This window comes from Choloepus didactylus, chromosome 22, assembly GCF_015220235.1.
Source record: "Choloepus didactylus isolate mChoDid1 chromosome 22, mChoDid1.pri, whole genome shotgun sequence".
Classification (NCBI taxonomy): domain Eukaryota; kingdom Metazoa; phylum Chordata; class Mammalia; order Pilosa; family Megalonychidae; genus Choloepus; species Choloepus didactylus.
In genome coordinates this window covers 22907854-22930012 of record NC_051328.1, presented here as the reverse complement: position 1 = coordinate 22930012, position 22159 = coordinate 22907854, and the positions used below count along the sequence as shown (strand labels likewise).

The 22159-nt window shown below is 50.9% G+C and overlaps 2 protein-coding genes across 16 annotated transcripts; both read left to right on the top strand.

Annotated features, from left to right (window-relative positions):
* Window positions 1-5738: 5738 nt before the first annotated feature.
* LOC119518835 (dipeptidase 2-like) lies at window positions 5739-15909 on the top strand. 14 transcript variants are annotated; one of them, XM_037816250.1, is made up of 12 exons: window positions 6389-7307; window positions 7505-7620; window positions 8163-8439; window positions 8764-8890; window positions 9145-9274; window positions 9366-9507; window positions 9792-9861; window positions 9976-10152; window positions 10529-10613; window positions 11272-11347; window positions 11908-12067; window positions 12160-15909. In XM_037816250.1, the coding sequence occupies exons 3-12, from the start codon at window positions 8213-8215 to the stop codon at window positions 12415-12417; spliced, it is 1452 nt and encodes a 483-aa protein (XP_037672178.1). In that variant the 5' UTR covers window positions 6389-7307; window positions 7505-7620; window positions 8163-8212; the 3' UTR covers window positions 12418-15909. The 14 variants fall into 14 exon arrangements, with proteins under 14 accessions (XP_037672167.1, XP_037672177.1, XP_037672178.1 ...); XM_037816244.1 differs by having other exon boundaries at window positions 8075-8439; XM_037816247.1 differs by having other exon boundaries at window positions 6401-6513; window positions 8075-8439.
* A 1724-nt stretch (window positions 15910-17633) lies between these two features.
* On the top strand, window positions 17634-21893 carry DPEP3 (dipeptidase 3). Of its 2 annotated transcripts, none has more exons than XM_037816125.1 (10): window positions 17634-17875; window positions 18293-18419; window positions 18925-19054; window positions 19146-19287; window positions 19549-19618; window positions 19725-19901; window positions 20201-20282; window positions 20873-20948; window positions 21348-21483; window positions 21575-21893. In XM_037816125.1, exons 1-10 carry the CDS (start codon window positions 17634-17636, stop codon window positions 21815-21817), a joined length of 1425 nt encoding a protein of 474 aa, XP_037672053.1. In that variant the 3' UTR covers window positions 21818-21893. The 2 variants fall into 2 exon arrangements, with proteins under 2 accessions (XP_037672053.1, XP_037672052.1); XM_037816124.1 differs by having other exon boundaries at window positions 20198-20282.
* The last annotated feature ends 266 nt before the right edge of the window (window positions 21894-22159 follow it).

Below are 22159 nucleotides of genomic sequence, written 5' to 3'. Positions count from 1 at the left end.
AGACAAACAAGTAAATAACATAATTTCAGGTAGTTATAATTGCCATAAAGAAAAATGAGGCAGGAAAAGAGAGTAGAGTGATGAGGGGGTGCTGTTACACCTAGGTAGTCAGGGAAGACTTCTTTGAGGAGGTGATATTTCAGCAGAGATGTGAATTAAGGAGCTTGTGAGGGGTGGGAGGGAACATTCCTGGCAGAGGAAATGACAAACCTAAAGACCCTGAGAGAAGAATGAACCTGGCTTTTTCTAGGACCAGCTAAAGAGCCAGTATGGCTGGGGAGCTGACTGAGAGAGAAGAACGAAAGATGCCGAGGGAGAAGTAGGCACAGGCCAGACCATAGTGGGCCTTGTCAGCCATGGCCAGGAGCATGGATCTTATTTTAAGCATGATGGGAACCGGGAGAGAGATTTGAAGAGGGTGGTGAAGTGATCTGATGTAGACCACTCTAACTGCTGTCTCCCAAGACAGTGAAGTACTTGGCTGGTACCGGTGGAATGTCTCAACAGTTAAGGGGACAGTTGGTCCTGGGGAGTGGGGGAGGGGGAGCAGCCAGCAGAAAAGAAACAGCAGGGGGTTGGGGCCTGTGTCCTGGGCCCACCTCCTCAGCAGCCTGCGACAAGCAGGTCCTGTCAGCAGCTCGCTGTGCTCAGCCCCAGGTGAAGCCGCCCCCTCTGCGGGCAGCACACATGTCTCTTCAGGGGCCACGGAGCCAGACCATTGCCCCTCCTCCTAGCACATACACACCCTCAAGGCCAGAAAAGTTTCCAATAACTTAAGAAGTTTCTCTAACTTGGGTTAGAGGAAAGAGGCAAAGGTCCAGGGGCTCCCAGAGAGTTCCCACTGTGGGGTTCAGTTAACCCACAGAAGTCTGTCTCTGATACTTCATAAGACTGAGGCAGATTTGTGGTTACTGGAGGAGTCAGACAGGTGGGCAATTCCCAAACGTGAAGTAAACAGACTCACCTGGGGCTCTTGTGAAAAACGGAGGTCCCCAGCACCCACACCAGTCTCCTGAATACATTTTTAGGTGGGGCCTGGAAATTTGCAGTTTGAAAAGCTTCTCATACTACCAGCTTATGGTAATACAAGGAATTGACATTTTAAATGACACCATGTCAGGATACAATCAGCAAATTCCAAAACATGGAAAACTGCAGGACAAAGGACATGATTTTTTTTTCAACAAATAAATTGCAAGGAAGTAAAAAGAGGGAAGAAGAACCTACAGATTAAATTTAAGAGCAAACAACCAAACGCAATGTGGGCATTCTCTTCTACTTTAATTCAAACAAATCAACTGTAAAAATAATAGGCAATCAGGTAATCTTAGCATGATAGATACATTAAAGAAGTAATGTTACCTTTTCTTAGGTTTTCTTTTAAAGATGCATACTTAAATATTTGTGGATGAAATGATGCCTTTGATTTCTTTAAAATATTCTGGAGAAGGGGATGGTTTAGGGTATAAATGAAACAAGATGGGCCATTAGTTGATAATTGCTGAAGTTGGGTGATGGGTACATGGGGGTACCATATACTCTTGTCTCTCCTGTTTTTTATACATTTGAAGTTTTCCCTAATAAAAAGTTAAAAGAAAAATAAAAGCTTCTCAGATGCAGCCTGATGTTCAACAAGGTTTGGATTCAGTGAGGGCTCTGCTGGGCAGCTTGACAGGGCAAACTAGCCTGTGGGAGCCATGGAAGCCAGGAGGGAGACATGGAGGGCTCTGGGGCAGAGTGCACAGAACAGCTTGTTGTTGCAGAAGGCAGGTCTGACTGGCCTCAGAGAAGAGCAGGCTAGATTGAACAAAAGTGACAGCAAGTCTGAACCTGAGGCTAAATGAGAAGTCTCATAAGTCACGTTGTAGATGTTTGTTTGGTTAGGAAAGGGTATCCGTCAGCTGGGAGGGAGGCAATGGCCTTGTGCCTGGAGTGTTCTCAGAGAGAAAGCAGAACAAGGGGAAACAATGCTCATAAAATTTGGGGGTCATGGGGCTTTGATTTCAGACCCCAACTCCACCTCCCAGCTTTTGGTTGTGAAAGTTATGCTCATCTGGCTGACCCTTAATTTTCTCACCTAGAAAAGAAGGCTGGTATAAACCCTACCTCCTGGGCTGCTGTGAGGACTGAACAAGCTGACGTAGGTCAAACTGGTAGTACGGCTCCAGGTGCACAGTAACTGGCTGCTCTTGTCTACTGTTGCCACATACTGGGAGGTGAGGGGACACAGCAGCCCCCTGCGCTCCACTCACTCTTCAAAGGTTGAACACTCACTGTGTGCAGGCACAATATCAGGTGGTGGAATATGGCAGTTGTGGCCTCATTGAATACAGCTGCCAACTTCTGCAGGGGCAACCACTAGAGACTGCTATAAGGAAGAGGAGGAGGATGAGAGGAGGAAGAGGAGGGGGAGGAGGAGGAGAGGAGGAGGAGAGGAGGAGGAGGAGAGGAGGAGGTGGAAGAGAAGGAAGATATTCCAGAAAACCATGTCCTGAGAGAGTAGAGAGGCTCACCCATGTGTCTGTCCTGAGAGAGCATAAAGAGGGTTTTTGGCTTTGGCAGGGTTCTCCGTGACACACCCTCCTCCAGGCAACTGAATATCATAGTTCAGGGGGTGCCATCTGAATCCTAGGGACACCCTTGAGGGCCTTCCTGGGCCCAGCTCCTGCCCCCCACCCCCCGCCATTTCCCTCTAGCCTCCTCCAGGCTGACATTACGACCTTAGGGACTCAGGACAACATGCAAACCAAACCAACCTTCATGCCTGACATCTTCAATCAGGCACCACACGTGGCTTAACTCTAGAAACCCAGATTCTCCCCACTGCCTGAAATCAGGCCGAGCCCAGCTGCAAGATGAGCTTAACAGCACAGATGGTGCAATCATCGGTTGTGCACAGCAAATAGCTGCCCAGCAGTACTCACAATTCACAGTGGAGGGAGGTAGCCTAAGGGTACATCAACTGATGAACAGAATGGCAAACTGTGGTGTATACATATGATGGAATATTGAGCGAAAGCAAGAAGAAATGAAGTTGTGAGGTATGCAACTAGGTGAATGGAACTGAGGACAGTATAGTGCATGAAATAAGCCAGAAACGAAAAGACAGACATTAAAACACTTCACTAACATGGACTAACCATAATGTGCAAACTCTGAGAATTGAATCTGAGAGCATAGGTTATCAGGGGAAGGCTTATTGTAATGGTTCCTAGATTGTAAACTCTTATAGCAGTCACATCTATTCCCGAGTTGTAACAGTTATTTCCAGATTCTGAGATGCTGAGCTCTTTGTATGTAACATAGTCCCTGGAACTTCAGGTATCTGCATGACACCTGACACTCAGCCAGAGTTCGGCAGCTATGAACATCAGCATTACCCCATAGAGCAAAGGTTAAAAAAGCTGAAAAAGAGATCGGACTTCAATTAGAGATATGAACAAAATGGCCTTGGTTAGGACTAAGGTAAATCAGACTAAAGGGTAAAGGATGATATTGATGGTGTTTTAAAACTTCCACTTCTGTGTGAGACCAAAGATAGAGATATTTATTTGGTGGAAAATCTTAATTTTCTGTAGCACGCTATATATTTTAACTTGTACGGTCAGTTTATTCAAACACCATAATTACATGGAACCTTGAATAGGGAGTGAGATCTGGTTGGTTTGTACAGGTTAGTGTGAAGCCCCAATACATCCCAGAGTAATCTGGGCAGAAGTTGAAAAGCACCCATGAGTGACTGGGGGAAAATGTGGAAATATTAAAATTACCCACCTGGGGAATTCCTTATATTCTTCCAAACATTGGGGACTACCAATTCAGTAGGCCAAGCCCTCAATCATGGGGCTTGCCCTTAGGAAGCCTGTTACTGCAAAGGAGAGGCTAAGCCTACTTATAATTGTGCCTAAGAGTCACCCTCAGAGAACCACTTTTGTTGCTCAGATGTGGCCTCTCTCTCTCTAAGCCAACTCTGCAGGTAAACTCACTGCCTTCCCCCCTGTGTGGGACAGGATTCCCAGGGGTGTAAATCTCCCTGGCAACTTGGGAAATGACTCCCAGGGTTGAGCCTGGACATGGCATCCTGGGACTAAGAAAGCCTTCTTGACCAAAAGGGAGAAGAGAAAAAAAAACAAAATAAAGTTTCAGTAGCTGAGCTATTCAAAAGGAGTGAAGAACTCATTCTGGAGGTTATTCTTATGCATTATATAGATATCCCTTTTTAATTTTTTGTGTATTAGGATAGCTAGAAGGAAATGCCTGAAACTATCAAACTGCAACCCGGTAGCCTTGATTCTTGAAGATGATTGTATAACTATATACCTTATATGGTGTTACTGTGTGATTGTGAAAACCTTGTGGCTCACACTCCCTTTATCCAGTATATGGACAGATGAGTAGAACAATGGAAACAAAAAGTAAATGAATAATGGGGGGTGGGGTGGAGGGGATGGGTTGTTTTGGGTGTTCTCTTTTACATTTACTTTTATTCTTATTCTTATTTTTATTACTTTTTTTGGAGTAACGAAAATGTTCAAAAATTGATTTGGGTGATGAATGCACAACCATTCATTGGTACTGTGAGCCATTGATTGTACACTTAGGATGGATTATATGGTGTGAATATGTCTCAATAAAATTGCATTTAAAAAAAAAAAAAGCAGCCAAGGAATATGGGACTGAGAGGCTGACGAGGTAGAGGGCAGAGGAAAAAGGTCCTGGTTGAGAAGAAGGTTGCCAAGAAGCAGAGTCATGTTAGTTGTTGCTATGGTTCTCCTGGCAAGAAAAACGATGGCTGCCTTTTGAGGAAGAAAAATGTGCTCGCGGTTTGCCACTTCAGGAAGCGTGTCGTTGGCTTTGTGATTGGAGGACGCATATCTGTGGTGGCCGGGCTGTTTTCCAGCTGAGGAAACTGTTTTTTCTGGGGAATTTGATTGTGCCTGTCATTCAAGGGAGCAGAACGAAAGGAACAACCAGAAAAAAGCAGGGGCGGCACGAGTCTCCTGGATTTGGGGGCCCTGAGTGGAGATAGCCATCCCCTGGGCAACGCTGGATGTTGAGTAAGCCCCCCTTCCGCCCTGCACGTTGAGCATGGGAGATGGGCGACGCGTCTCGAACAGCCTGACTTCCATATATATTCTCATGCATGCTGGAGGTCAATGGGAGTTGGCTCTGCCCCCAAAATGAACTTGGTCCTGGGAGGAGCTTGTTTCTCCCACTGCCTCCTCTGCAGATCTTGATTTATGTAAACAATTCATAGGAATTACAAGGAAAGTCTGTTTGCTCACCTACCCCTCCCCAGTGGCGGGATTTCCTGTCCTTGCCTACATCAATAGCTCCATAGGCACGGCATGTGCCAAGGTCCTGTGGCTGCAGTAGTAAGGCTGGTATGCTCAGAATCGAGCAAGTGAGGGGATCTGTGCTATTTCCTGAGGCTGGAGAGACCAGTGGGAGCAGACTCCCCAGGATTTCAAAGTAAAAAAAAGCAATTTGGTTTATCCTAAGAGCAATGGGAACCCATGGAAGAACTTTAGGCAGGGGGATGACACTAGATTTTTGAAAAGAGGGAGAGGTATGACTGCTCCATGGGGAATGGCCTGGAGGCAGGGAGACCAGGAGGAGGTGAGAAAAGAAGGTGGCCTTTACTGGGGAGAAGGCAGTGGGAATGGAGAGGAGACATCTGGGAGATGTTTGGAGGTTGAACCAGCAAGATTTGGATTTGGCCTGGGTGGGGAGTGGGTTGAGGAGGGAGAGTCAGTCATCTGGTGGCGCTCAGGTTCAGTGCTGGAGCTGGGCCCCTAGCTTCCCTGCCTCTACCCTGCTTTGGCTTCTGCTTGCCACCAGTACCTCAGTAACTTGTGTCATAGCCTCTGTCCCTAAATTGTCCCTCTGTCCAGGTCTGTGCTGCTGATACTGGGGGCTCCTATACTGAAGGTCAACGATGAACTAATATGTGCTTATTTTCCCTGCAGATGGTAGGGCACAGAGATGGCCTCAGGTGAGGTTAAGGTATAGCCCACCTTGTCGGCTAAAACCTGCTTCCTACCTGGGCATGAGTGTGCACTTGCCTCTGAGTGTGTAAGGGTGTGTGTGTGTCTGCATTTTCATGATTGGCTTTACAGGGTCACCACAAGGACGAAGCCAGCAGGGCTGGTCTGTTTGAGGACCAAAGGTGGATGGTATGGAAAATCATGCTGCCTGGCCAATCATCTATAGAGACAGTGCTCATCTTCTCTGGCTCAGCTCAGCCTGTCTCTCCTGGGTTGGAGGCTGCTGGCAAAAAGCTCAGAAACCAATTCTCCCCACCACCCCTCTGTTGGCAGCTGCTATTTATTTGCTGGTACTTCCTGCCCACCTCTTCCCCATTCTTTACACTTGCACTTCCGGGGGGGTGGGGGGTGAGGTGGAATCAGGAATAGTACAGACAAGCTGTTTATCCTCTAAACCCACATCCTTGACTTGGAAGCCAGCAGATCCAGGAGCTTCTGGAGCCTCTCTGCACTCGGCTTTGTGTGGGTAGGTGTGGGGGCCTGCTGACCAGCAGTGGATGGTGTGGGGAACCTGGGTTAGGGCTCCCAGGCTATCCAGGGCAGAGACACACCCTGCTGTCCTCTGAGGCAGAGCCCTAGGGGACTCATTCTTTGCAGTGGGTCTACCTAAAGGACCCTCCAGCCACCTCAGGCAGGGATTAGACCCACCTCCAGCACAGAGCCATTGGTTGGCTCTTCCTCCTGCCAGCAGGCACTGGGCAACCTCAAATGCATGGTCCCTTAGATACATTGAAGCTGGGAACCTTTCCTCTCCCAGGTGCCCTGGGACTCCCAGTCCCTTTGGAAGAGTTTTGCTCATTTCCTTGTTGGGGGGCTTTTTGGGTCTCCAGTCCTCAAACTTAGGCCACCACTGACTCACTGGTCGGTTCTGCAGCCAGAGGTGATGCAGCTCTGGGGGGGTGCCAAGGTTCAGGGAAGAACCTTGAGAGGCTGAGGGGCAGGAGCAGGAGAAGGTCACTGGGGATGACGGAGTTTGGGTACAGGTCCTGGAGCCTCTCAGGTGATGAAACCTCCGTGTCTAGGGTGACAGAGGGGCGGGGAGCGGGGTTCCTGGAAGAGGCAGCTAGGGTGAGGGTCTGAGACTGGGAATGGAGTGGGGCCGGCCCAGCCAGGAGGAAACTCAGCCCTGGAGGTTTCTGGAAGAACAAGAGCCACAGGAGCCACGAGATAAGGCAGGTGCAGCCCACAGAACACTGGTGTCAGGCGTTTCCCAAGGACCCGCACTGCCGATCTGGAGGCGGCCAGGGCTTCCACACTGAGGTAGGAGAGATCCTGGCCAGTAGGTCAGCCAGCAGCTCTGGGAGGAAGGTGCTGGGCTGGGGGACTCTGCTGCCCTGGAAATGACCTCATTTCCTTCCCCCCAAATAGCCGACTGGCTTCCTGCTCTGTTGAGTAAATGGTCCCTGAACCTCTCCAGGTGCTTGATCAGTTCTTATTTTAAATGTCCCTCCATTCAGACCCTAGGAAGGTGGAGCTTCTCCTCCAGGAGGGGCTTTCCTATGGCTGATTGGGGAAGATGCAGGAGGCCTCCTGACAGTTCCCAGTTCTTGGCTTGGGACACACTGGCCTGAGGGTAAGGTAGGGGAGAGAGACGTCTGGGCACCCAGTCCCGAGGTAAGGGTCAGAGGACCCTTCTTGACTCCAGAGTCAACAAGGATAATCCCTCATTTCCAGACTGTCTCCGCCACCTGCGCCACCCCCACCCCCACCCCCATTTCCCTCGTGACCCACAGCCCCAGGGCCCTGTGGGCTCAGAGACACATACTGTGGCCCTCAGTGTGCCCGGGGCTGGCTGTGGACAGACCAGAGTGATGTGGTCCTGAGAAGCCTCGGGAGAGAGGGCCACTCACTGGGACAACAAATCTGGGGAGCAGAGGGAAGGAGCAACCTTGGTCCACCCCCTCGGTGTCTAGAGACCAGGCAGCCAGGGGAGGCCCGCCAGGGGCAGAGGCTGAGGGAGCCCACTACGAGGCCCCCTGCAGCTCGTGAGCTCCCTGCTCATTAGTAGCAGGATCTTGTCATTCCAGACCCCAATTTGCGAGGCCGCGCTGCTGGGTCCCCTGAATCGAGGGTCATCTGACCCCCATCGTCGCCCTCTGACCCTCACCTGCCCAGCCCAGGCTCCCGCCTCCTGCTCCCTGCCTGCCTGCCTGACCCTGAGGAGCATGTGGCCGGCGAGCCTCAGGGGTCCCCGCGTGCTGGGCCGGCGGCCTCTGGTGGGTCTGGTGGGTCTGCTGCTCCTGCTGCCACCGCCCACGCCTGCAATGCGCGCGCAGATCACGCCGAGCCCTCCCAGCACCAGGACCACACCGGGCCCCCACAGCACCCCCAGAGTCCCCAGCCTGTGGGAGCGTGCGCGGGCCCTGATGCGGGACTTCCCACTGGTGGACGGGTGTGTAGTTGCAGCAAGGGGTTTGCTGGGGGCTGGTCACACTCTTGGGCAGGGGAAGGGGCCCTGAGCCCATGTGAGAAGGCTCCCTCACACTCCCCTAGGTGCCCCTCTCCTGTATGATCCATGGGTGCCCTTTACCCTCCCGTCAGCCCTCCTTGGTGGGAACCCCCAACTTAGGGTGCTTCCATATAGCCTGTGTGGCTCTGTGGGATGGGGACCCCACCAAGGCTGGCCTAGGTCTAAGTGACATGTCCTGCCTGATCTGGAGGCCTAAGGGGCTGACTCACCTGTCCCTGACCTGTCCCTGCTATGACATCCCTCCAGCCACAACGACCTGCCCCTGATCCTGAGGCAGTTTTACCAGAACAGGCTGCAGGACGTCAACCTGCGCAATTTCAGCCGTGGTCAGACCAGCCTGGACAGGCTTAGAGATGGCCTCGTAGGAGCCCAGGTACTACAGGGACACTCAGGTGCCATGGCATGGCTGTTGTTGGGGAGTGCAGGGACCCCAGAGACCATAACAGGTTAGTCACGTGGAGGGGGACCTACAGTGAGCCAGCATGGTGGGCATCAATGTACCACACTGGGCATCAAGTTACCACAGGAACGAGCCTCCGGGCCACTGAGTGCTGTGAAGGCAGTGGAGACTATGACGAGGGCGCTCCAAGGCAGCCCTGCCACAGTCTGTCCCTGGGCTTCCCCCAGTTCTGGTCGGCCTACGTCCCATGCCAGACCCAGGGCCGGGACGCCGTGCGCCTCACGCTGGAGCAGATTGACCTCATCCACCGCATGTGTGCCTCCTACTCAGAGCTGGAGCTTGTGACCTCCGTTAAAGGTAGGCGGGCTTGTGGGGGCTATGGGGGGTTAGGGACTTGACTGAGCTGCTCCAGCCCCTGAGAGTGATCACCTGGCCTACCTGCCCCCAGCTCCGAACAACACCCGGAAGCTGGCCTGCCTCATTGGTGTGGAGGGCGGCCACTCACTGGACAGTAGTCTCTCCGTCTTGCGCACCTTCTATGTGCTGGGAGTGCGCTACCTGACGCTTACCCACACCTGCAACACACCCTGGTGAGCCTGGTGCAGATGGTGTGGGCCCACCAAGACAGGGACCGGCCTGAGGTCATGCTGTGGGCCCAGACCAAGCATCCTCCCTGCGATCCAGCACTGACCCTGGAGTGGGGAGGGGAGCTGGGATTGGCAGAGGAAGAAGGGATCCTGGCAGGACCCTCTGATTGTCAGTCACAGCTCAGCTTGTGTGCCTGCTTCTGCTCCAGGGGGTTGCGGGGATAGAGATTTTGGCAGGATCTCTAGGTTCTTGTGGCCAGTCAGACTGCCTCCTGGCCATCCTGCAGGGCAGAGAGCTCAGCTAAGGGCATCCACCCTTTCTACAACAATGTCAGCGGGCTGACCAGCTTCGGGGAGGTGAGCCCTGGTTCCATACCCCACTCCACACGAGTGCACGTGCCCCACCTGTTCCCTACAGATATGTGCACACACATATACCCCTAATGCCCTCCCCCCAACCTGTCCCTGCAGAAGGTGGTGGCAGAAATGAACCGCCTGGGCATGATGGTGGACTTGTCCCATGTCTCGGATGCTGTGGCGCAGCGGGCCCTGGCAGTGTCACGGGCGTCAGTGATCTTTTCCCACTCAGCTGCCCGGGGTGTGTGCAGGAACCCTCGGAATGTTCCTGATGACATCCTGCAGCTCCTGGTGAGATTGCCCTGGCCCTCGAAACTAAAGCAATAGATTCAAACCAAGAGCTCTTGAATCTGAGCCTCTGGCCCCTCATCTTCATCGGACTCCAGGCTGAACATCACCTGCCTTGCAAACCCACAGTCCACAGCCTGTGAACTCTTGAACCCAGACGTCTAGGTGGTCAGTACTCCTGTACTCCTCAAACCCAGGGCCAAGATACCTCCACCCAAACCAGGGCTGAGACTCCTCCATTCACATAAACCCAGAAAGGTGAAGTCTCTTCTGACCTTCGAAGCCAGAGCTGAACACCCTCCTCACGGGCCCAGGGGGTGAGCAGGCAGGCAGTTGGGTGGAGGGGCCAAGCTGAGTGTCCATTTGTCCATCCCTGCAGAAGAAGAATGGTGGTGTCTTGATGGTGTCCTTGTCGATGGGGGTGCTACAGTGCAACCAATTGGCCAATGTGTCCACTGTGGCAGGTGAGCCCCATCCTGGGCTCTCTGAAGGGCTCTGATTTGGATATGAAGTCTTGGGGGGACCTCAGGATAGCCCCAGCTGTTTGACACCCCCTAATGAGCTGTAGGCACAGCTCCCAAAACTCCAGTGACAGACAACACACGGTACCTTGTCACCAGGGGGAACTGAGACCACAGAGTCAACACTGCAATACTGAGGGGTGTAAGGGAGACAGCAGGCACAGAGACCAGGTGCTGACCATCTGCTCCTCAGCAGGGGATCCCAAAGTGCCCTGCCCCTGCCTCTGGCCAAGAGACCAGATAGCCCCTCAGGTTTTTGGGGTCTTTGTCAGTTCTACTCTTTATCCCTCTCTCACTCTCCATGCCTCTGGAAAGGAACACCTACCAAGTTCTCAAGGAGCTAGCAGGCAGGGTGAAGTCTGGATGGGACCTGGCCCACAGTGGGGCTTTGGGGTCCATTCCAACTCTGAAGTCCATTCTAGAGCCAGCTGGGATCTGTTCAGGTCAGACTGCTGGGCCCTCAAATTGCCCCAGTGGGTGCCAAGCCCTGGAGGAATTGGCCTCCATGGCCTACAGGCTGCAAGAAGGGGGATCAGCAGAGTCCAGCCCCCACCCCCACCTCTGCCTGGAAGCGCCACACTGCTGATTCTCCATCCCCCAGATCACTTCGACCACATCAGGGCAGTTATTGGATCCGAGTTCATTGGTATTGGCGGAGATTATGATGGAGCTGGCCGGTGAGTGCTACCCAGTGGCTTGTCTGGGGCTGGGTGAGTGGCAGTGGGACCCCCACACTATGGTCCTCACTACGTTTAGGCTTTGACCACAACCTTGGGTCCGCTGGCCCACCTGCATTGCCCTGTTCCCCAGGTCTGTTTCCTGGGCTCTCCCTGTCCCTCCTGTGGCCCTGAGCCCCACTCCAGGTCATCATATTTGGCTAAGCCCTGGGCCCCCACTGCCACCAGAGCTCACCCAGCCCCAGCCCCAGCAGACCCACCATTCACAGCAGATGGTTTGCAAGGTCTCTTGTGGGCTGACGACCCTCCCTGCCTGCACCTGGGTCTGCTGATGTAGGGAGTCATCCTGGTTTTTAACAACTGTTCGTATTTTTAATGGAAGAAAAATTTGCATTCAGTGAAAGGCAAAGAACTTGATAGTACAATTCAATGAGTTTTGACAAGTATTCAAGGCAGTTTTGAGGCCTCACTCTAAAGAATGAAGAGCAGGGATGAATCCCTTATGCTCTCCAAGCCTCCATGCCCTTATCAGGGCTGGGGTTCAGTGGGGCCTGGGTCAGGACCCAAGCCTGGTGGCCACACAGCTTCCCTCAGGGGCTGGAGGATGTGTCCACATATCCAGTGCTTCTAGAGGAATTGCTGCGTCGTGGCTGGAGTGAGGAGGAACTTCGGGGTGTCCTTCGTGGAAACCTGCTGCGGGTCTTCAGACAAGTAGAACAGGTATGCTGAGCGTGGCAAAGGAGCAGCTCAGGTGTCTGAGCAGGTTTCGGGGGTTGCTGTGAGAGCTGCTAACCACCAACTGCCACCTCCAGGTACGGGAGGAAAACAAGTGGCAAAGCCCCTTGGAAGATGAATTCCCAGATGAGCAGCTGGGCAGCTCTTGCCGCTCTGTCCTGGCACGTCTGCATCAGAGAAAGTATTTGGTTCCAGACCAGAAATTAACCAAGGCTCCAACACATTGGACACCCAAGATGTCACCTAAGTCATCACTCTCAAAATCCTCTCCCCAAGTGGCCCCAGGCCTCGCGGTTGTTGCTGCCCTCCCAGTCCTTATTTTGTGGCTCTGGTGACCCGCTCAGTCCTGCCAGATGTGGTGGGGTCTGGTGGGCACAGGGGACCCTGCTGTCCAGCCACCAGTTGCCCAAGGAAGGCCTGTTGGTAGTGGCCAGGGGAGATCGAGGTGGTTGTGCTCAGCACTGGGTGCTGAATGGGTGGGTCTGGCTGTGAGAGGGTGGGCCCTATTCTGTGTTCCCCACGAGTAGCTTATCTCAGTCCACTTCCTGACCCACTGACCACCAACTGCGGATTTTTTGGGGCCTTCTGGTTTGGATTCCCAACAAAGGAACCTGCCTGGATCTTGGAAGGCTTTTATTGCTCTTTGGACAGAGTCCAGATTGCCAGGCCACATAATGGGCAATGGGCCCTCCAGTAGCTGGGCTGCCCTGATATGGGTCCACCCACTCACCTGCCCCCTCAGGGATTTCTTCTTCCAGAAGCTGCTTAGGCTACTTCCAGGCTACTTCCATAAGCTACTCCAGATGGCTACTTAGGCAGCCACCCCATCTTACCTTCAGGCCATTAAAGGTGGCTAATAGCAACTGCAATAACAATTGCTAATATTAAGAGGTAATACTCTTAATAAGAAGAGGTAATCATGACTGCTAATAATAATAATAGGTCATGGCTAATAAAAATATAGTTAATACAAATAGTCTATGCATATCCTATGACTCAACAATTTCAACCCAGGTCTATATCCAACAGAAATACATATATACGGTTCCCCAAATAATATTTATACTAGCACTGTTCATCATAACTCCAAAATTTGCACTCCAAAGTGAAAGTGCAAAAAAACAAAGATGAAGAGATTCTCTTAAAAGCAAATTCTTTTTAAAAATCACATTTTAAGAAGGAACAATAAAATTGACAGCTGGATTTTCAAAAGAAATAATGGAAACCTACAGACAGTGGGATGATATCTTTAACCTGATGAATGAAAGTAACTACCAATGTTGAATTCTGTGCACATGAAAATATTCTTCAAAAATGAAGGGACATCGTGAATGTAAATAAACATACTGTATGTAAATATTTGAATGTGATTAAAAGGGGAAATATAGGTTGCATATATATATATATATATAAAATAAAAATTTTAAAATCCATGTAACTGCACAACAAAAACAGTGACCCATAAGTTAAACCATGAACTATGGTTAATAGTACAATTATAAAAATGTACTTTCATCAATTGTAACAAATATACCACCCTACTGTGGGTGGTATATGGGAATCCTATATTAAAAAAAAAAAAGAAAGGAAAATAAGTACATTTTCAGACAAACAAAAGCTAAGAGAATTTGTCACCATCAGAAGGTAGAGCTTAATTCCCTTTCCTTGAGTGTGAGCTGGGCCTAGTAACAAATCAAGTATGGAAGAGAAAAATAGTAACTTGACAGCGGAGAAATCTGGCAGGCACCACCTCAACCAAATGACCAAGGATAATTTAACGTCACCAGTCATGGCATTTTACCTCTATGTTCTTCTTCCCCCAAATTCATCACCTCAATCCAATCATGAGAAAACATCAGACAAAACCAAGTACAAAAGCTATGAAAAACGAGGAAGTACTGAGACACTGTCACAGATTGGAGAAGATTAAGAAGATAAAATGACTAAATGTGACTTTCTCAGCTCCTTGTCTTAATCTGCAAAAACACTACTTTTGTAAATTCAAATATGGTACAAAGGATATATACTTTTTAAATTAATTCAACAGAAAGATAAGATATTCCTATGTCTGTTCTAAAAATTACATTAAAGCGACATACAGATACCCAATGGACATCGAGATCAAATGTAATCAAAGCATTACACACACACAAAATAAAGATGTTTATTAAATATTAAAAGATATATCAAATGATAAGTACATTATGTTGAGATTGAAAACATCTTGGCATTAACTGTTTATAACTTATCATTCTGAGAAGATATTTTGAGCCAAGTAGAAAAAGTTAATAAATATTTACAATAAAAAAGACTACATATAAAAGTGCACACTTAATATATTCCTATCCCTTTGCTTACAACAAACAAGAGAAAATAACTTTGCAAGTATTTTTGATGAATGTAAAACTTTAGCAAGAGAGATTAAAATGCTTCCTGAATTTGAAAATAAAATATAAGGAAAAGTAAAGAAATTGGAAATGAACAGATCACCTAATGAGGCTATCAATTATGAGAAAAGCACATAGCAAGTAGAAATTAAGGAGATTATAGATGTCCTGAGTTCACAGTTGAATTGGAGGCATGAAAAGTTTAAAAATCTGGAGAGTGTCTTCAGATTTGGAGTTTTTAATTGAGAAGTTATATTCTATGAATACATCTGACTTATCAAAAGCAGCTAATGAATTGATTCCTAAATATTCTGAAATTTTAAGTCCCATAGAAACTTCATCTGAAATAGTTTGTTTAATATGAAGTGTGCCCTACACTCTATAACTTTATTTGTTGTCTTGAATTAAATTTCCAAGATAATCTTTTTTTTAAACTTTTAAAAAAGCTTCTTGTAGTAACATATATACAACTCAAAATTTCCCATTTTAACCACTTTCAAGTGCACAGTTCAGTAGTGTTAATTACATTCACGATATTGTGCTACTATCACCAATGTCCATTACCCCTACTTTTTCATCACCTCATACAGAAACTCTTCACCCATTAAGAAATAACTCCCTCTTACCCTTCTCCACACCCCAGACTCCTGGTAACCTATAATCTACTGCCTGTCTCTATGAAATTTGCTTCTTCTAGGTATTCCGTATAAGTGAGACATAAACATTTGTCTTTTTTGTGCCTGGCTTATTTCACTCCTTATGATGTCTTCAAGATTCATCCATTTTATAACATGCATCAGAACTTCATTCTCTTATAGCTAAATAATATTCCATTTGTATATTAAACCCTTATCAGATATATGATTTGCAATTATTTCCTCCAACCCTGTCAGTTATCTTTTCACTTTCTTGACTTTGTTCTTTGACAAACAAAGGTTTCTAATTTGTGTGCACATGTGCTTATTTGCTACAGAATTGTCTGAGTCTGTCAATGACCCTGGTCACTAATCCCTGTCTCCTTAACCCTACAACACCCCTAAGGGAAGAGACAGCTAAAGACTGGGCTTATCTCTTTGGGCTTCCACCCACGTGGATCCTCTCCAAGTAATTCTTCAATATTTTGTTACCTCTCTGATGCCTTTTTTGTATTTTGCCCTTTAAATTAGTCTTAAACATTATGCCCTCTCTCTTTGTCTAAGACTAATATAGAAAACAGCTGTATGTGCAATGCTTCTGCACTTTTGATAAATTATTAACAAAATTATTCCTTATGTTGTTCACTGTCACTTAAAAGAAGACCTCCTAAATGACATAGTGGAACTGTAGCCTATAGCATCCTTTGGGATTTGCTCTTTAGCTGCTCATTGATTTGTGCCTTGAAGGTCTTCACCTTTCTGTATATACCTTGTATTGCATAATAGGAAAGGGACTGAGACTGTGGAACTGTACCCCATACAATTTTTTAAATTACCTATATGATTGCTTGTTGAGCTGTACATTGAGAGTTTACACCTTTCTGTATGTATGTTATATTTTACAATAATGGAAATGGCTGAAGTTGTGGAACTGTGATCCATGACATTCTTTGAAATTTGCTGTCTAACAACTTGTGAAATCATACTTTGAAAGTTATCACTGTTATGTATATATGTTAAACTTCACAATAAAATAAATAAATAAATAAAAAGAAGACCTCCATGGCAGAATCCATTCAGGCTTCTCAGAGACCAGAATAAACCTTCTCTTTCTCTCTTTCTCTTTCTCTTTCTCTCTCTCTCTCTCTCTCTCTTTCTCTCCCCTTTCTGAGAGAGCTAAAGCTGGGGCAGCTGGATCCGACTTGATCCTTAACCCAAGGCACTAGGAGGAGGCGATAACGAAGAGGGGCAGGGGTCACCCAGACGCCAAGACCTTTCTCCAAGAGCCCACAAGGGGAGGCTCACATTTTCAGGGCCCAGGTGGGAGGGCGGAGGCAGCCACAGATGCAGAAGTGGCCAACTTCGATTTCAGTCTATGTTGCAGGCCCCTCCTCGCCTGGCAGGACCTGGTCCAGACCCACTCAGATGCAGTTCTGAAAACAGCTCCCCCTACACCAAGGGTTTTCAGTAGAAAACAATTAATTAGACTGCATAGGCCTCCCACCAGGCTGGAGACCACCCTGTCTAGAAGCAAGATTTCTGCCTCAAGTGAGGTCATGTGTCAGACCAAGCCCCACTCATGCTTAGCACCAACAACCCAAACCTGACCTTGTTCCCCCTACTCTCTGCCTTAGAGGAGCCACAACTGTTCTGCCTAATCGAGGCCTTTGCTGGGCAAGTAGCCAACCTGGGATGCCCTCTACACCCCTTTGCCCAAGCCAGGCCCCATCTCCTCTGAAGACTCAGCTACTGCTCTGGTGCCTCCAACCCCTCCGCCCCACCCTACCCTCACCAGGATCACCCACAACTTCCCTTAGCCAGGATGCCATACTACAGAAAGAGGTGAGACATAAAGTGACTGTGGAGCAGGTAACCCCCTGCCAAGATGACCACTTTTAACCAACATTTGGTATGCAGACTCCTCTAGGATCTTTTTTTGTGCATTTATTAAGGTATGTACAGAAACAAAATGCAATACTAGATGCTAAAATAAAATGGTTTCCTTCCATACATAATGTTCTTAACCTTCATTTTTCATTTAACAATATATAGGGAATCTTTTTCTATCTCAAAAGATACAGATCTATTTCTGAGTCGGGGGTGGAGGGCGTGATTTAGACATTCATTGCATATTTGACCTGTAATAGGGACACATCCCTGTAAGGAAACCCTCAGGCTCTTGCTGGAGAGTGAGATTAGGAAGACCCCGGGGCTCCTCCCAGAACTCCCACTGGCCTCTCCCAGCCTGCAGGCCAGGGGACACATGCAGCCCGGCCCGCCCGGCCCGCGGGGGCGCTCTCCGAGCTGGGGGGCGAGGGGCCGTGTCGCCCCCTGGGGGGCGCCCTGCGCAGCGTCGCTGCTCGTAGCGTGTTAGCCGCAGGATCTCGTGATTCCAGACCCCTCCTGCGAAGCCGCGCCGCTGGGTCGCCGGAGTCGAGAGTCGAGTCCCCGTCGTCGCCCTCTGACCCTCGCCGGGCCCTCCCAGACTCCCGCGACTGCCCCCCGCCCGCTTGCCCCACCCGGAGCAGCATGTGGCCCGCGGGCTTCGAGGGTGCCCGCGCGCTCGGCCGGAGGACTCTGCCGCATCTGCTGAGCCTGCTGCTTCTGCTGTCGCTGCCGCTGCCAAAGCCACTCGTGCCAGTAACCCACGCCCAGACTATGCCTGGGTCCCCCAGCGCCCCGACCACACCGCGCCTGCCCAGCGTCCCCAGCGTCCCGGGTCTGCGGGAGCGCGCGCGGGCCCTGATGCGGGACTTCCCACTGGTGGACGGGTGCGTAGGTGCCGCGAGGGTGCGGGTTCGGACTGAGAGTACCCCGGCGCAGGGGAGTGGGCCCAGAGAGTTTAGGGCTAGTGAGGAGGCTCCCTCACACCGCCCCTGGGTGCCCTTTCTTCCTCATCACCTGTGAGTCTGTTCCAACACACACACACACACACACACACACACACACACACACACACACACGCTCGACCTGGTGGAATCCACCCTCCACACACACACACACACACACACACACACACACACACACACACACGCTCGACCTGGTGGAATCCACCCTCCAAGTCCCACCATATTGTCATATTGTGTAACAGGGTGAAGTAGGATAGGACAGGCCCAGGCCTGGTGGCATGTCCTGCCTGACCTAGAGGCTGTGTGTCCTGCTCCAACCATGCCTTGATATCCTTCCAGCCACAACAACCTGCCCCTCCTCCTGAGAAAGCTTTTCCGGAACAGGCTACAGGATGTTAACCTGCACAATTTTAACCGTGGCCAGACCAGCCTGGACAGACTTAGAGATGGCCTCGTGGGTGCCCAGGTATCATAGGGACACTTCAAAGGGCCATGGCATGGCTGTTGGGGAATGTTAGGGCCGCAGAAATCTTGATGGTCCAGCCCCTGGATGACTAGGTTTCACAGAGACACGCAGTGTGCCATTATGTGGCTGCTGGGGGTTGGGGTGGGGGTCCTGAAGAGCAAGACAGGCTAGCCACATGTGTACCCAGCTCCTGTGGGGACACCCAGAGAATGACAGGAAATATCCTGGTGAGTGTGGGGGCTCCTGGAACTGCAAAGGAGAGGTTGGGTTGGCCTTGGAGCATTCAGACAGTAAAGGAATACGCAGCAGGCCACAATGTGCTACGAGTCCACAGTTTGGCTGCTGGGAGCAAGCTTAACAGGTATCATGGTTCCATGGGGTCATGCAGGGCCTCACTTGGGGCTTCTGGCCCAATGGGTGCCATAGGGGCTAAGGCTGGTGCTTCAGGCCCAGAGGGGTTGGAGACCACCCTAGCCTCAGTCTGAACCCCTGTGCCTACCCCCAGTTCTGGTCTGCCCACGCCCCGTGCCATACCCAAGACTGGGACGCCGTGCACCTCACACTGGAGCAGATTGATTTGATCCACCGCATGTGTGCCTCCTACTCCGAGCTGGAGCTTGTGACCTCAGCCGAAGGTGGGCTGGCAGGTTGGGGGATGGTCAGGGGCTCGGTCTGGGGGGGGCTCTGGCCACAGGCCCAGACCCTTGACTACTCTCTTTCTTCCAGGTCTGAATAGCTCTCAGAAGCTGGCCTGCCTCATTGGCGTGAATGGTGGTCACTCACTGGACAGCAGCCTCTCTGTGCTCCGCAGTTTCTACCTGCTGGGAGTGCGCTACCTGACGCTCACCGACACCTGCAGCACGCCCTGGTGAGTGTAGTGCTGGCCAGAGCAAAATGGTAGACAGTATAGTGGGGACACTGCCCAATCCTTGGGGTGAACCTGACCAGAGAGTGGAAGATAGAGGGGCCAGAGAGGAGATCCCTCACACTCCCGGAAAGCAGCCGGACCCAGGGCTCCCGTTCCTGTTCTGGAGGTTGGACAGATGGACAGACAGAGGGACTGATGGCCATCAGGCTCTGGTGGCCAACGTGTGGCCAGCTAGATTGCCTTCCTCTGGCTATCCTGCAGGGCAGAGAGTTCCACCAAGTTTAGACACCACTTCTACACCAACTTCAGCGGGTTGACAAGCTTTGGTGAGGTGAGGACTCCTGTTCTATATCCCGCCCTGCCCGTTCCCTACAGACATGTGATCATACACATGTGTGCCATGGTACCCACCCCCACCACCAAACCTGTCCCTACAGAAGGTGGTGGCAGAAATGAACCGCCTGGGCATGATGGTGGACTTGTCCTATGCTTCGGACACCTTGGCTCAGCGGACCCTGGAGGTGTCGCAGGCTCCTGTGATTTTCTCCCACTCAGCTGCCAGGGCCGTGTGCAACAACTCACTGAATGTACCTGATGACATCCTGCAGCTTCTGGTGAGCCCTCAAACCCAGGGCTAAGTGTGCTTTATGCAATAATTCTTGACACTACACAAAACTATCAGCCCAGGCCTTACACACCCTTGAACCCAAGGCTAGTTAACCCTATGCCATCTCTGAACTCAGGGTCAAATCAGCTCTACCCAGATACCCCACAAACCTAGAGGGTGAAGCCTCTTCAAACCCCTGAATCCAGGACTGAGCACTGTCCTACTAGGATCCCCAGGGTGCAGAAGGGTGGGCAGTCAGGCCAGAAGGGCTGAGCTGAGTGTCCATTTGTCTTATGCCTTTAGAAGAAGAATGGTGGCATTGTGATGGTGACGCTGTCCATGGGGGTACTGCAGTGCAACCTGTTTGCTAACGTGTCCACTGTGGCAGGTGAGCCCCACCCCAGCTCCTTAGGTAGCTCTGGCTTGGGCTGTGGCTGTGGGGACTATCAGGACAACTCCAGCAGTCTGGCACACCTGTCGGGCAATCGCGGACCTCCCAACAACTCAGGGACAGCAGACAGCTCTTTCGTGCCACCCAGGTTTCAGGCTGCAGAGTTGATGCTAATGGGTGTGGGGGAGGCAGTTGAACACACCGCCCTGGTGTTAGCAGTCTGCATCCCTTGTCTCTGCCTCGGGCTGATGGACTGGCAACCCCTCAGGCCTCTCTGCCTGTAGATCTCGTTTTTGCTCCTAATCCTTGAACTTCTGTCATCCCTACATTCTCTGGGCATGACAGGCAGGGCTCCATTGAGCTCTTAAGGAACCCAGAGGCAGGGTGGCTCTGGAAAAGAAAAGGTCCGAAGGGGCGGCTCTGAGATCCACTGCAGGTCCGTGGTCCAGCCTTTTGCCACTTCAGAGCTCATGACTGGCCGTGAGCTTTGTAGAGGTAGCTGTCATGGCTTGGAGTGCTGTGGGCAGCAGAGGTCCCAGGGTCTAACTGCAGCCTGGTGCTCCCACCACTAATCCCCGCTCCCCCAGATCACTTCGACCACATCAGGGCAGTCATTGGATCTGAGTTCATGGGGATTGGTGGAAATTATGACGGGTCTGGCCGGTGAGTACTTGCCTGGGGTTTGTCTCAAGCAGGGGTATAGCAGGGAGGCTTTTAGTCTCAGGGCCCCACCCTGTGGTCCCCCATGCCCAGGCTCTGGTCTTCTAGCCCACCTGACACCTCCCCACTCCAAGGGCCTGTCTGCTGGGTTCTTTCTGTCTGTCCTCTGTCCCAGTCATCACACTCGCTCCCCTGCCCCAGACAGTGCTCATCTGCCTGGCATGTGCTCCCACTCCCACCCCAACAGATCTGTTGGGGGCCAGACATCGGCTCAGCCAGCAGAGGCTGCAGAAGCCCAGCCCTCAGGGAGTTTCCTATATATGACTGGGACAGGTGGGACAGCAGGACCTAGGCCAGAGTCAGGACTGAGATCCCACAGCTGACCAATGGGTGGCCACACAGCTTCCCTCAGGGGCTGGAGGATGTGTCCACATACCCAGTACTGATAGAGGAATTGATGAGTCGTGGCTGGACTGAGGAAGAGCTTCAGGGTGTCCTTCGTGGAAATCTGCTGCGCGTCTTCAGACAAGTGGAGCAGGTGCGCTGGACTGGTCGAAAGGATGGTGCAGTGGTCTGAATAGGTGAGGAGGGGATAATGGGAGCCACTGACTGCTGATTCCTGCCCCCAGGTGAGAGAGAAAAACAGTAGGCAGAGTCCTGTGGAGGATGAGTTTCCAAACAGGCAGCCGGGCAGTTCCTGTCACCCCCACCTCCTGCCTCAGCGTCAGCGTGAACACCTGGCTTCCCACCTGGACATGAACAAGTGGCCAACCAGTCAGGTCCTTCAGAAACCCTCAAAAGCCCCCCTACACCTCAGCCCAAGCTTAGTTGCTACTGCCACTTTCTCAGTCCTCATCTTTTGGCTCTGGTGACCTGGCCAGGCCCTGAGATGTCACTGTGGCAGCAGTAGACTCCCCCACAAAGTGCCCTTCTTAGTTGTCCAGGCATGAGCACAGGCTGAGAATAAACATCTTAGGCACAGAGCCAGGTGTGCGTGTCCTTCATTTTTCATTGTGAGAGTGGGATCCAGTGGGCACAGCTCCCATGCTCTTGGTTGTTGAAGAGTCTTGCAGGTTAGCCCCAACTGCTCAAGGTTCCCATTTGCCTCCAGCTCTGAGTCTCTCCGGAAAGGCAGAGGCATCTTACCAAATTCTTGTGCTAAAAGAGACGTGGTCTCTGCAACACAGTCCACAGAAGAGCCCACAGGCACACAG

Coding starts and splice junctions, on each gene's coding strand:
- LOC119518835 (XM_037816238.1), top strand. CDS start 7,136: ATGGAGTGGGGCCGGCCCAGCCAGGAGGAAACTCAGCCCTGGAGGTTT. Junction 9,508..9,791: donor CACACCTGCAACACACCCTG/GTGAGCCTGGTG, acceptor GCCATCCTGCAG/GGCAGAGAGCTCAGCTAAGG. Junction 9,862..9,975: donor GGCTGACCAGCTTCGGGGAG/GTGAGCCCTGGT, acceptor CTGTCCCTGCAG/AAGGTGGTGGCAGAAATGAA.
- DPEP3 (XM_037816124.1), top strand. CDS start 17,634: ATGTGGCCCGCGGGCTTCGAGGGTGCCCGCGCGCTCGGCCGGAGGACT. Junction 19,055..19,145: donor GCTTGTGACCTCAGCCGAAG/GTGGGCTGGCAG, acceptor TCTTTCTTCCAG/GTCTGAATAGCTCTCAGAAG. Junction 20,283..20,872: donor TAACGTGTCCACTGTGGCAG/GTGAGCCCCACC, acceptor CCGCTCCCCCAG/ATCACTTCGACCACATCAGG.